This window comes from Pogona vitticeps, chromosome 1, assembly GCF_051106095.1.
Source record: "Pogona vitticeps strain Pit_001003342236 chromosome 1, PviZW2.1, whole genome shotgun sequence".
Lineage (NCBI taxonomy): Eukaryota > Metazoa > Chordata > Lepidosauria > Squamata > Agamidae > Pogona > Pogona vitticeps.
Genome location: NC_135783.1, coordinates 233,599,508 through 233,611,736, shown reverse-complemented (window position 1 = coordinate 233,611,736; position 12,229 = coordinate 233,599,508). Strand labels below are relative to the sequence as shown.

Sequence of the window (12,229 nt, the reverse complement as noted above, 5' to 3'; positions counted from 1 at the left end):
CTTTGTATGTAATCATTAAAACTTTGAAATCGATGCAGAAGCGCAAGGGCAGCCAGTGCAATGCGGCCAGAGTGGGAGAGATATGATGGTGTTTTCTCACCCCACTAAGAAAGTCTAACCGCCACATTCTGCACCATTTGAAGCTTCCTTATCAGTCTCAAAGGCAGCCCCATGTAGAGCACATTACAGTGGTCTAATCTCGAGATTAAAAGCTCATGGACAAGAGTGGTGAGCACCCCAGCATCAAGACAGAGACGCAGCTGGGCAATCCACCACAGATGGAAATAGGCGGAATGGACCACTGACGCCAACTGGGTTTCCATGGTGAGCGCCAGATTCAGATGAACCCCCAAGCTGCAAACCTCACTCTTTGCAGTGAGAGTCACCCCCCAAAAGAGAGGGAGTTTCCCAAACCACCGATGGAGGGATCACTCACCCTCAGGACCTCCATCTTTTCCGGGTTCAGCCTCAACCCATTCTCCTGCATCCATTGCAGTATAGCCTCCAGATAGCACTGAAGGGACAGAATGGCATCCACTGTAGTTGGAGAGAAGGAGATGTAGAGCTATGTGTCATCAGCATACTGATGGCACGAAGCTCCACATCCCGTGATGACCCCTCCCAGCGGCCTCATATAGATATTAAACATCATTGGGGAGATAATCGAGCCCTGCGGGACTCCACAATTGAGGCTCCATGGGGCCAAAACCCTCTCCCCAAGCTGTACTCTCTGAGGACGGTCCTCCAAGAAAGATTGGAGCCAAGCAAATGCCAGTCAACCAATTCCCAACTCGGAGAGCCTCCTCAGGAGGATACCATGGTCGACGGTATCAAAGGCAGCTGAGATATTGAGAAGGACCAACAAGGACATTTTCCCCCTGCCGGCCTCCCTCAATAGGTCATCATACTGGGCGATCAATGCCGTTTCTGCACCATTGCACGGCCTGAAACCCGACTGGAATGGATCCAGGGCATTTGTTTCATCCAAGTGCACCTGAAGCTGGTCGGCCACCACCCTCTCCACCACTTTGCGAATGAAAGAAACATTGGCGATAGGCTTGTAATTGCCAATATCATCCGCCACCAAATTGAGTTTCTTTCTTATGGGCCTAATGAGTGTCTCCTTGAGGGCAAGGGGAGCCCTGCCCTCAAGGAAAGATTCATTAATTATTGCTGTTGCCCATTCTGTTGTTATAGGCCTGGATGTTTAGATTAGCCAGGCCGGGCAAGAGTCAAGGGATGAGGTGGTGGCATGACAGCGATCAAGTGCCTTGTTCTCAATCTCTGGTGTCACTGGCTGAAAATGATCAATTCTCACCGGTCAAGGTGAAGTGCTGGACATCTCTGCTCGACTCACTGTGTCCAAAAAAGGAGAAAGTTCCCGGCGTACGGCCTCTACTTTAGATTTAAAGAATGCTGCAAATTGGTCTGGTGAGATACTAGGGGGAGGCCCATTACCTAGACCAATTCTGGATAGGCCACGAACTATGTGGAAAAGCTCCGCCTGCTGATTTGAAACTTCACTTATCCGGTCAGCGAAATGTGCTCGCCTAGCAGCCGTTACCTTAGCAAGGTAAAGGTTAGTCACGACCCTGACAGTTGCTTGATTCTGAACCATCGGGTCTCTTCTCCACTTGCACTCTAGCCTTCTCCTAGTTTTCTTCATCCCTCTCAGGTCCTGGTTAAACCAGGACGCAGGCCGAGCTCTGCACGGGAGAGGACGTTTAGGAGCGATTGTGCCTACAGCCCTGGTGGCGGCGGTAAACCATCCATCGACCAGAGCCTCGACAGGAACGTCAACCAGGTCAGCCGTAACACCTCTCATGGTGTTCTGGAATCTCATGGGATCCAGTAGCCTTCAAGGGTGGATCATAGAAATAGGTCCATGCTCCCTGCGAGGAGGGAGAGCCACTGGGAGGTTACATTTTATTAGGTGGTGATCTGACCATCACAAGGGTACCATACCAGATCAGTCACCAACAGGGGGAAAAAACAGGTCTAGCATATGGCCACCCACATGTGTGGGGCCGCTGACATGTTGGGACATGTTCAAGGAAGCCATGGTCTCCAAGGACTCAAGAGCTGGACCGGAAGTCTCTGCCTCCACATGGATATTGAAGTCACCTAAAACCAAAAGCCTCGGGGACTCCAACAGTGCCACAGAGACAAACTCTGCCAGCTCTGGTAAGGAAATGGCTGGGTTGTGGGGAGCGCGGTTACCCAGCAAGATCCCAATACCATCCCTTGCCCCAACTGACACATGGAGGGCCTCCTCACCCGCCTAGTAACCTCTAGAGTGTTTTTATATACAATGGCTACTCCCCCCGTCCCTCCAATCTGCCCTAGTGCTGGACAGCATAACCGGGTGGACAGGCCAGTGTCAGGGGTGGACCCCCCCGCCTATCCATGTTTCTGTTATGCACGCCAGGTCTGCATCCTCCTCCAGAATAAGATCATAAATAGTCTGGAGATTATCTACTCCACACCTGATGGAGGACCTCACTTTTCATGACACATAAGCTTGGCCCGTTGAATATACTGATGTGAAAGCAACGCAGCCGAGCTATTCCAATATGGAGTTATACACATGTTCCCACTGGTTTGGCTGTACCTTCAGAATGTACAATACATTCAACACAATGGACCTATTTTTTTCGGAGAAGTTCAGCAAGATTTTTCCTGTAATGGCATGCAACTCAAGCTTGGAAGATGCCCCCGTTAGCAGTCAAAACCATTCCTTTTTCAGTACTTCCAAAAGCTATATTTGGACTGCAGCTCCCAGAATCCCCAGCAGCCTAGCCATTGGCAATTCTGAGAGGGATAACATGGAAGTAACATTTCTAAGCACTCTGTCAATCTGTTTATATACTTTCCTTCCCTTGCAGTACTCATCCCGGAAGCTGCACTGCAAAGCAGCTCCTTTCATTACTATTACACCGTCAACAATGAGAATGTTAAAATGCCAACCAGCAAGAATAGAAGAGAAATTAGCATATTTAGAGATGTATTATTCCTATGAGTGAAATAATGCTATCAGCCAGCTGCAAGATAAAGCTCATTTGGCTTCCAACAGTTTATCAACAATGCACTATCCCTCCACATTAACTAATTATGATGGCTCTATAGCTTGCATATTCACATGGAATACAATTAACTGGGGAGGAAAGGTCATGTTACTACAGATGTATCTGTATGCAGGCCATTGCTGTATGATAACTAAGTAATTTAACTGATACAAAGTAATTTAAAATACTGTAATTGCAATTAGATATTTCAGAGATGATTTTAATTAATGGGAATAGAGATGAATAATATTAAAATTAAAATCTTTATCCTAAAATATTCATTCTGCTTGATGGAATTTAAAGTCAGATTTTATTAAAAATAATGGCTTTATCTAAATGATTATATATTGATTTAATTCATGTACATATTTACATCCTTTGTTTATCTATTTTCTTACTGTCTAGAATTAAGAGAAGCACTGGATGATTTGAGCAGCTGAATATATCTAGAATTGAGTTTGTGGGACACAACGATACCAGTCCCATCATTATACAATTAAACCCTATGCACATTTACTCTGGTGTACATTTCACTGTGTTCAAAGAGGCTTATTTCCTTGTCAAGTGTCTTCAGTATTGTAGCCTCAGAAAGATGACAATATTGCTCAGCATGTGCAAACAATTGTTTGTCTGTGATAAGAACTATTTACAAAAGAGCTTGTGACACAAAACAATAAAACACAGCTTCACATTTACCTAAAACACCTCTCACTTTGAACGAAAGGGGGGGAAATCATAGAAGAACAGCAAAGGGATATGAAGCATAAAATTGAAGAACAGTGTCTAGAGCTAATAAAAGAAGAGAGACTTGTTTGATGACTTATCTAATGCTGGAAACCTACTGTATACCCTACTTACTGTATTACTGATTCTTATGCAGGGCTAGAACATATGGTTAGATCCAGAATTCTCATGGGTGCAACTCTGCTCAAAGGATACTCCCACTGGGGAAAATCGGAAAGGAAGACACAATTTTTTTACAATGGGCAAAATCCTGTTGTGCAACTTTGTGCCCTGCAATGAGGATTGGGCTCTGGAAGCTTTTAATTTAAAGTTCTTAAACACTTCCTATGCTCCTCTTTTTTGGGTTCTGAGGCTCCCCAGGGCTCTCTTTTGTGCTGGGAAAGCCTTTGGAAGCCTTGGGATGGGGGTGAGAGCCTTTAAACGTAAAAAAATCACCACCGGATTGAAGACAGTTGGGATCAGGACTATCACCAGTGATCCACAGGCAATTTTTACTATTAAAGGTTCCCTTCCATGTTCTGAGGCTCCCAAATCCTTTCCTTGGGCAAAAGGCAGCTCAAGAAAGCCTTGGGACTTAAAAGGAGGGACTTGGGAAGCTTTTAATAACTTTAAATTAAATGCTTCCAAAGCCCAATTTAGGTAACGTTGTGCAAAGTTTGCCCGGTCTATCCCCTCATTTGGTACTCCTCATGTCTAGTGGCTATTTGACCTGATAAATTTGGGGCACTCAAGAACAGCACCAGTATAGGTGTAGAAAATGGAGGCAGTAGGGAAAAACTGCCTCACTCTTTCCTCTGGCAGAAGATTCTGTGGGATTTCAAGGCCTTCTGAAAACTGAAAGAGACCTTTTATTTGCAGGAGGGACACTATGGACCAAAGCTGGGAGAGTACACATTATAAGTGGACATAGTTAACTGAAGTTGTGGATATTAAGAATACAGTACATTTCTAATCCTATGTAGGAAGTAGTTACAGTGTAACAAGAAAGACTTCTTAGTTGCTTTGAAAAGTTACTTTTAAGACCACTTAGAAGGATTCTGACACAATTTTTCACATTCTACAACATTAATTTATTAATCTGCAGCGGCAATAGAGGCAGTGTTTTGTTTCATCTTCCATATTTTAAGTACTTTGAGGTACAGTTCAAATTGGGTTCAAGAGAGGACTGGATACCATTTCCCTGTAGTTCTCTGGTGGCTGGTAATGCAAAGCAACCTACAGTAGTACCTCAGTTTACGAATGCCTCAGTTAACATAATTTTCGGTTTACGAATGGAAATCCATTGAAAATAATGCCTCGGTTTATAATTTTTTTTTTCAGTACGAAGAAAGTTTCCCAAAGATGCATTGTGCCTGGAGGTTTATAGGACCATCCCATTCCTATGGCAAACTGCATTTTGATTTACGAACTTTTCGCATTATGTAACATCCTAGAGAACGCATTAAATGCATAAACCAAGGTACTACTGTATTAATAATGTACAATGCAGCAAGCAACTTTTGTGGATGAAGCAACAATAACTATAACTATAATCTCACAGTCTCAAACCAAAGAGTCACAGAAGACCTTCCCTTAAAATATATACACACTTCAAGCTATGGTCTGGATCTAAATCAGAAATGTTAGGCATACCTAACTTGTTTGTTTGGTGTGTCCCAGGACCCTGGAATAAAGGCAGATGTTAAAGATCAAGAAGGTTGGGTCTGGATGGAAACCACTGAAGAGTGGTATAGATTTACCAGATGAGCGGGATATAAATCAAATAAATAAATAAATAAATAAATAAATAAATAAGAACCATGTGTACTTTCTTTTGCACTCGTGTCTTTTTCCCTACCCTGTAATCCTGGTACATGTTAACCTTCTGTGAGCAGTAAAACTCCCACAATTCTACAGCCAGCTTAACTTTCAATTAATGAACATTTGGAGTCTTCCACCCATCTATAACATTACAGCATAATTGAAAAAAATGTTCAGTTCTGAACTTAAGTTGTTGAAATCTGTCAAATAACTTGCCATATAACTTCCTAGGCAACAAGGGCCCCAAAAGTGATTTGTGCACTTGACATTAGTCTATATTTTAAGCCACAGCACCCTGAAAATAATCTTCAAATTTGGTGAAAGTCCATCCAGACATTAAGACAAAATAACTGGGGTACCCCAAGTGCTCCCCATAGTGATTTTTATGTAGGGCATGAAGGTTAACTTTCAAGCCAGGCTATTGCAACGGTACCTTCTAATTTAAGTGCAAAACTGTCCCATCTGTTTATGAGAACCTAATGCAAGGGCGAGGGCTGAAGGACCTGCAGAGTGATCTTTATGTATGCTGTATGATGTGTATTTCAAGTCATAGCATCCCACGTACACCCTCCAAAGTTGGTGAAAATCCATCCCACCATTTTCATGGGATGCAGCCATACATTTGTTGTAAGCCGCCTAGAGTGGTCAACATGACTAGATAAGCGGGGTATAAATACAATAAATAAATAAATAAAAATAAAAAATACATGAATGACAGAAATTTACTTTGAACTGTACAGACACTCAGCTAAACCGCCAGTGATCAATATCTGATGAGTTAATGGGATAATGTAACAATTCTGCCTTTGAATATCAGATGGTAGGAATGCACACATAAAAAAGTCACAACTTCTCCAATCTTTTTCCTTGTATACACCTATGGGCCTCTGAGTGGCTCCTCTGGAAAACGTGATGCTGAATGTCAAATCAAAGTCCTATATGGACTTGATCTGATCTTGAAATACAATTCTTACAGTGGGCGGGGGGCAGAGTGCAGCCAGTGGGATTACATGCAGCTCTTAGGCCTTGCCTAAAGAGCCCTCAGGCTCCTCCATGCCCTCCCTGGCCATCCATAAATAAATAAATAAATAAATAAATAAAAATAAAATAAAATAAAATAAATAAATAAATAAATAAATAAATAAATCTTAAAACTGCAAAGCTGGAAGGGACCCAATGGATCACTGAGCACAACCCCTCTCTAGGAGGCACAGTGGGAAATCGAACTGCCAACCTGTGGCTTTGCAGCCAGATATTTAAACCATTGATCAAGGAAGGACAGATGAAAAGGCATACAGTACTTTCTGCTGCCGCAGCAGCATTTCCTCCAGAAAACAGTATGCCAAGCCCACCCCCCACAACAATAACAGAAAGTACAATTCTATAAAATTAAACTATACTGTTTTCCAAATTTTATGGAGAGGAGCAACCTATGATGATATGAAGGGCAGGAACCCCGGTTTTTGGACCCTCTGAGATAGCCCACCAATCTGAGAGACTTTTGTAAATTTCAGAGCTATGGTTCAAACTAAACCAGAAAACAAAAACCTACTACCCCAAGCTCTGCTGGTAGCAAGAAGGACAAGTGAGTAGAAGGATTTTAGGAAAGAGAAGAAGTGATGGGAGTTTTGGGGAAGTGGCAATGATTTCAGTAGTTATTTGATCAGTTTGAACTGGCTAGGATCACTTTCCTTCAACCAGCACAATTCCCCAGTCTTGTACACGTATGGGCTACAACACAGAGGTTCCAATAACATGATTCTGATTCTAGAAATCTGTTTTGGCAGGATTAAAAGAACTGTGAGTTCACAATTTACATCAAGGGCTGTTTTGTGGGACAGAAAGTGGTAATTTTCTACATTACAGTTACCCCCATTTACAGAGAGACACATTCTGGCCTAGCAAAAATGAGTGCATCTGAAAAAAGAGTTGAAGTAAATTGATAAGTTAATATAAGCACTCCTAATGCGAGATATATGCCTCAAGTGATTATTATGACTTTGACACACCTTTCATTTATTTTTATTTTTAAATTAAAGCCCATCCTTATATGCATTTTTATTCAGTGGCTGAAAGCCTGTTCCAAAGCTCCCTGAGTGCAGTGATAATGATGTAATCCTTAATGTCAAATGTCAAATTCAATTGGTGAGTCTGGGGGCATGCTGCTTCATCACACTGCGTACAAGTTGTGCACACCCGCCTATCACCTTTTATGAGGCTATCTGCCACTAATGATATCATTCCTGTTGCAAAGATGGAACTGTGCCATGTGATTTCAGACTGCTTTTCAGTTTTAAAATTGTCAGAGAGGAAGAAAAGATTGTTTCCAAAAATACCGGGCTTGAATACATTTTTGGCATTTCTGAGAGCTGGTCCTCCCCTATTCATTTGTTATGTCTAATATCTTTCACTTCTAGTTCTCTTTAACTTGCTGTCTTTTCTGCTTGTCTACTAGCTACACAACAAACATCACTTAACACTGAAATATCATTTTAAAATTGGATATGCACATTCAGGAAAAAGTTCTATATTTCAGGCTTGGGTAACTGCTTTTTCTTTTCAAAGGAAAAAGCATTTAGATTAAGCATCCTTCAGTCTCGAGAGACAATGGTAACGTGCTCTGAAGCATAATGTAATATATAATGCAAACAGATGTCAGTTCTACAAGGACTTATCAGAATGAAGTTTAGTCAACCTCCTTATAACAACATTCTATATCCTTTACGTGTGAACCTCTGCTCTCTCACTCATACCTCTTTCCAAGGAAGGAAAAACAAAAACAGAAAAAGTGAGAAAAGACACTTGTTTGCTTTTTTGGCAGTCCAGGGTATCCCCAAAGTTCTCCTCCAGCACCACATTTCAAATGAAACAATTTTTTTCCTGTCAACTTTCTTTACTGTCGAGCTTTCACACTCATACATTGTAACTGGAAATAACGATAGTGTGGATGATCTTGGTCTCCAATGAAATACGCTTACACTTTATTATTTTTTTCTAGTCCCTTCACTGCTGCCCTTCCCAGCCTCAAGTTTCTTCTGATTGCTTGGTTAGAATCTCCATGTGGGTTGATGACTGAACGGTGGTATAAGAAGACCATAATTCTGCAAAAGGGGGGGGGGAGGCAACAGGAAAAGAGGAAGACCAAACACGATTTGGTCTGGCTCCCTAAAAAAGAAGCCACAGGCTTGAGTCTGCAGGAGCTGAGCAGAGCTTGTTAAAGACAGGACATTTTAGAGATCACCCATTCATTCATAGGGTTCGCTATAAGTCGGGGGACGACTTGGCGGCACGTAACAGCAACAACAAAAATACAGGCTTGTATGAATGAGAGGAGGCGCACCTACCAGGCAGCGAAGGCTCCGGAGCAGCTGCTCCCGCTGCCATTCTTCCCCCGCCCGCGTTTCAGTTCCGAAAGAGAAACCACCTCCGGCCCCTCCCCTCCCTGGGCGGCGCAACATTTTGTCGTCACTCCCACCCCATCCCCTTCGACGTCGAGATCACGAGAGAGACCACGTGGCGTTGTTTTCTTGTTTCGAAGGCGGGGAGGCGAAGCGGAGGTTCTTCGCCTTTGCCTCCCGGGAGGGGGGGGGCGTGTGACTCGAGGACTCGCTTTTCCAAGAGAACTCCAAGCTGCGTCTAATGGGCCGAAGGGCTGCAGCTTGTGCAGGGTGAAGAACAACCAGCAGTTGTGTTGCTCTGGATGAAACACACACAAACAGCCTTCCACGGCCTCTAATGGAGCAGGAAGAGGGTAATATTTATTATCGAGTGGATGGTGAATAGGAACAGCATCTGGGAAGCTAAAGCCGAAGAAAACGAAGACCCTATTTATTGTTAAGAGAGTCGGGGAGCATTAAACTGAAAGACTGAATTTGCCAGAGAGAGATTCGGATTAACAACCTAAGATTTTCCGTTTTTAATTCTAAGGAACACTTGCATGTGTAAAAAAACAAAACACAACCCATCATAAGATAGAAACAAATGGCAAAGTGTACACCTTCTGGCCTCTGAATCAAATCGCCAAAAGTTTAATCGGGTTTTATTAATTCTACTATTCTAATTTTGTAAGCCGTCTTGAGTGCTTTGGATGAAAGGTGGTTGTATATTCGACACATATTTTAGGCAGCACTCCATGGCTATAGTAAACCACTCGTTATGTCCGAGTGACGACCTGTCTCTCTTCTACCCCACGAGCACTTCTTTAAACCGAAGGTGGGCACCTGTAGCTCTCTAAATATTGTTGGACTCCCGGTCCCATGGTCCTTCACCACTGGATATGCTTACTAGGACATCGAGGCTGCAGTCCAAGAAATAATTTGCCTGCCCTTAATTTGATCACATCCGGCTATTAGGGGAAACACTGAATTAGGACGAAAACAGGAAGACTGGGTTGCTTAACGTATTGTTTTAGAAAGGACGAGGTTCCCCCTTAAACGCAGCTCGGCTTAACCCTGTTATTGTTGCTGGTTTTCTTTACGACGATCAAAGGGCAGCCTCCCCACTCCTGTCTGACAAACAACCGCTTTAAATAAGTCAGGAGCTTCCGTCTCCCGACAAACACGTCTTGGCTACGCCGGCTTTTATTTTCCCGTTTCCACACGTCCGTTTCCTAAACCCGGGAGTTGCTTTTTTTTTCTTTGCAGGAGAGAGGCCCGCCTGGGCTGAACCGCGCATGCGGCTGGGCAGGTCCTCTCGCCGGCATCGTCTTTTCCTACCGCAAGCCACAGCTGGGTTTACTTCAGGACACCCGGCCGGCCGGCCAGCCAAACACACAAACAAACCGGCCGGTGTGTGTCCGCCTCCCCGGCGATGGGCTCAGACTGGAGCAGCCCCGAAGAGCGAGAGCCCCTCTTGCAGCACCAGCCGCCGCCGCCGCCACCAACACCGCCCAGGCGCCCCGTTTTGCCCGAGCGGTACCCTCAGCATGGGGGGCTCGCCAGGGCGGCGGCGGCGGCGGCGATCGCTGCCCCCGGGGCCCAAGGCCGGAGCCAAAGGCCGGCTCGCGCGGGGCCGCCGCCGCCGCTGCTACCGCCGCGCCTGACGCCAGTGCCGCGCCGCGTCTACGCCCGGCGCTGGCTGGTCCTGCTGCTCTTCTCGCTGCTGGCCTTCGTGCAAGGCCTGGTGTGGAACACCTGGGGCCCCATCCAGAACTCGGCCCGCCAGGCCTTTCCCTTCTCCAGCTTGGACATCGCCCTGCTCGTTTTCTGGGGGCCCATCGGCTTCGTGCCCTGCTTCGCCTTCATGTGGCTCATGGACAAGAAGGGTAAGGACGTGGGGACAGGCGGGGGCTAGCCAGGAGCCTGCCGTCCCTTCTGGTTGCGCCCCCCCCCGTTTGGGTGGAAACAGAAATAGTTGTTGGCATCAAAGAAGGGGGAAACGGGCGTGGCAGTTCTTTTTTTGTTAAGGCTTGCACACAACAACCCTGCTAGTAGGTGTTGTTCTTAGCCTTCACCTCGGAACCGACTTATGGCGACCCTGATAGGGATTTCAAGGTAAGTGAGATATATAAGAAGTGGCTTTGACAATGCCACACTCCCAGTGAGTTTCTATGGTTGAGCAGGGATTCGAACTCAGGCGTTCCTTCTAGTCCCTTACTCAGTACACTACATCAGGGGGTCCCAACCTTGGGTCCTCAGATGTTCTTGCACTCCAACTCCCAGAAATCCTGGCCAGCACAACTAGTATTGAAGGCTTGTGGGCGTTGTAGTCCAAGAACATCTGGGGACCCAAGGTTGGGAACCACTGCACTACATGACACTGGGTATCTGCCAAATACATAGGTGGGGGCTAAAACATGTTGCTCCCTTCTGTCCCCAGGTCCAAATAGTACTCTCTAGCAGAAGGAAAGTATTTGTAAAGTGAAGCTCTCTTGTGTGTGCATATAATTGCTATGTTGGTTGAATATACAGTCCTGTACTGTAGCTATTTAAAACAAAACTAGTTCCTCTAGCTTTGATAAATTTATCTGAGACAAACCTAATCCATAATCTATTGTGTACTTTTTATATAGTGTCTGAAATCCTGTTGCTGTTTGCACAAAGTTTTATATCTTCCCCTGACTAGGTGGTAACATACTGGAGTGCATCTCTGTTGCACAATTCGGGCATGTGACCAGGCATGTGCCCAAAATGAACCTTGGCACATGATCATTGTGCGAACACCAGGAAAACATCTGAGGAGCAGCAGTCTTTGTGTGCCTGTCCACTTTCTCAGAGAGCTGGTGCTGGCCCAAATCGGGGAGAAGGGCAGCCAAATGAGCAGAGATGGCTGCTCTTTTGAGTTATCATTTGCCGAAGGGGGTGTGGAAGTTTTAATTGGCCTTACTAAGCAGATCAGAAATTGTACTCTCCGGCTCCTTTCTTTCCAGACAAGCCTCATCTGCTTTTTTCAAAGGAGGCAATTGTTCACTAGACATTGCTCTGGGTGAGATACTCTTCAAGAATTGGAACCAATGCTTTCCTGGCCTTTTGCTTTTAAGGGAAAAGCCAATGTATGCCGCTGCTGACCATATACCACTGTTGGAAGGTGCCTTCCAGGAAAGAGATGGTGGAGGGTATGCCTTTTTTAAGGTAGACACTGCATGGCTCTTGCATTCTCAGTGCCTTGGCTGTGCAATGTGA

At 44.8% G+C, this 12,229-nt stretch overlaps 2 protein-coding genes across 6 annotated transcripts in view; one reads left to right on the top strand and one right to left on the bottom strand.

Annotated features, from left to right (window-relative positions):
- Positions 1-9,060, bottom strand: part of HSPBAP1 (HSPB1 associated protein 1) — an 89,666-nt gene extending 80,606 nt beyond the window's left edge. For 3 of the 4 annotated variants that reach the window (XM_020805941.3, XM_072985228.2, XM_020805949.3), the window contains exon 1: positions 8,954-9,060. In XM_020805941.3, the coding sequence (XP_020661600.3) occupies positions 8,954-8,993 (40 nt within the window). In that variant the 5' untranslated portion in view covers positions 8,994-9,060. The remainder of the gene's footprint in view (positions 1-8,953) is intronic. The other variant, XM_020805959.3, reaches the window with a different exon arrangement.
- Positions 9,061-10,281: 1,221 nt separating this feature from the next.
- Positions 10,282-12,229, top strand: part of SLC49A4 (solute carrier family 49 member 4) — a 115,162-nt gene continuing 113,214 nt past the window's right edge. The window contains exon 1 of one of the 2 annotated variants that reach the window (XM_020805972.3): positions 10,282-10,872. In XM_020805972.3, coding sequence (XP_020661631.3) covers positions 10,419-10,872 — 454 coding nt within the window. In that variant the 5' untranslated portion in view covers positions 10,282-10,418. The remainder of the gene's footprint in view (positions 10,873-12,229) is intronic. The other variant, XM_078376696.1, reaches the window with a different exon arrangement.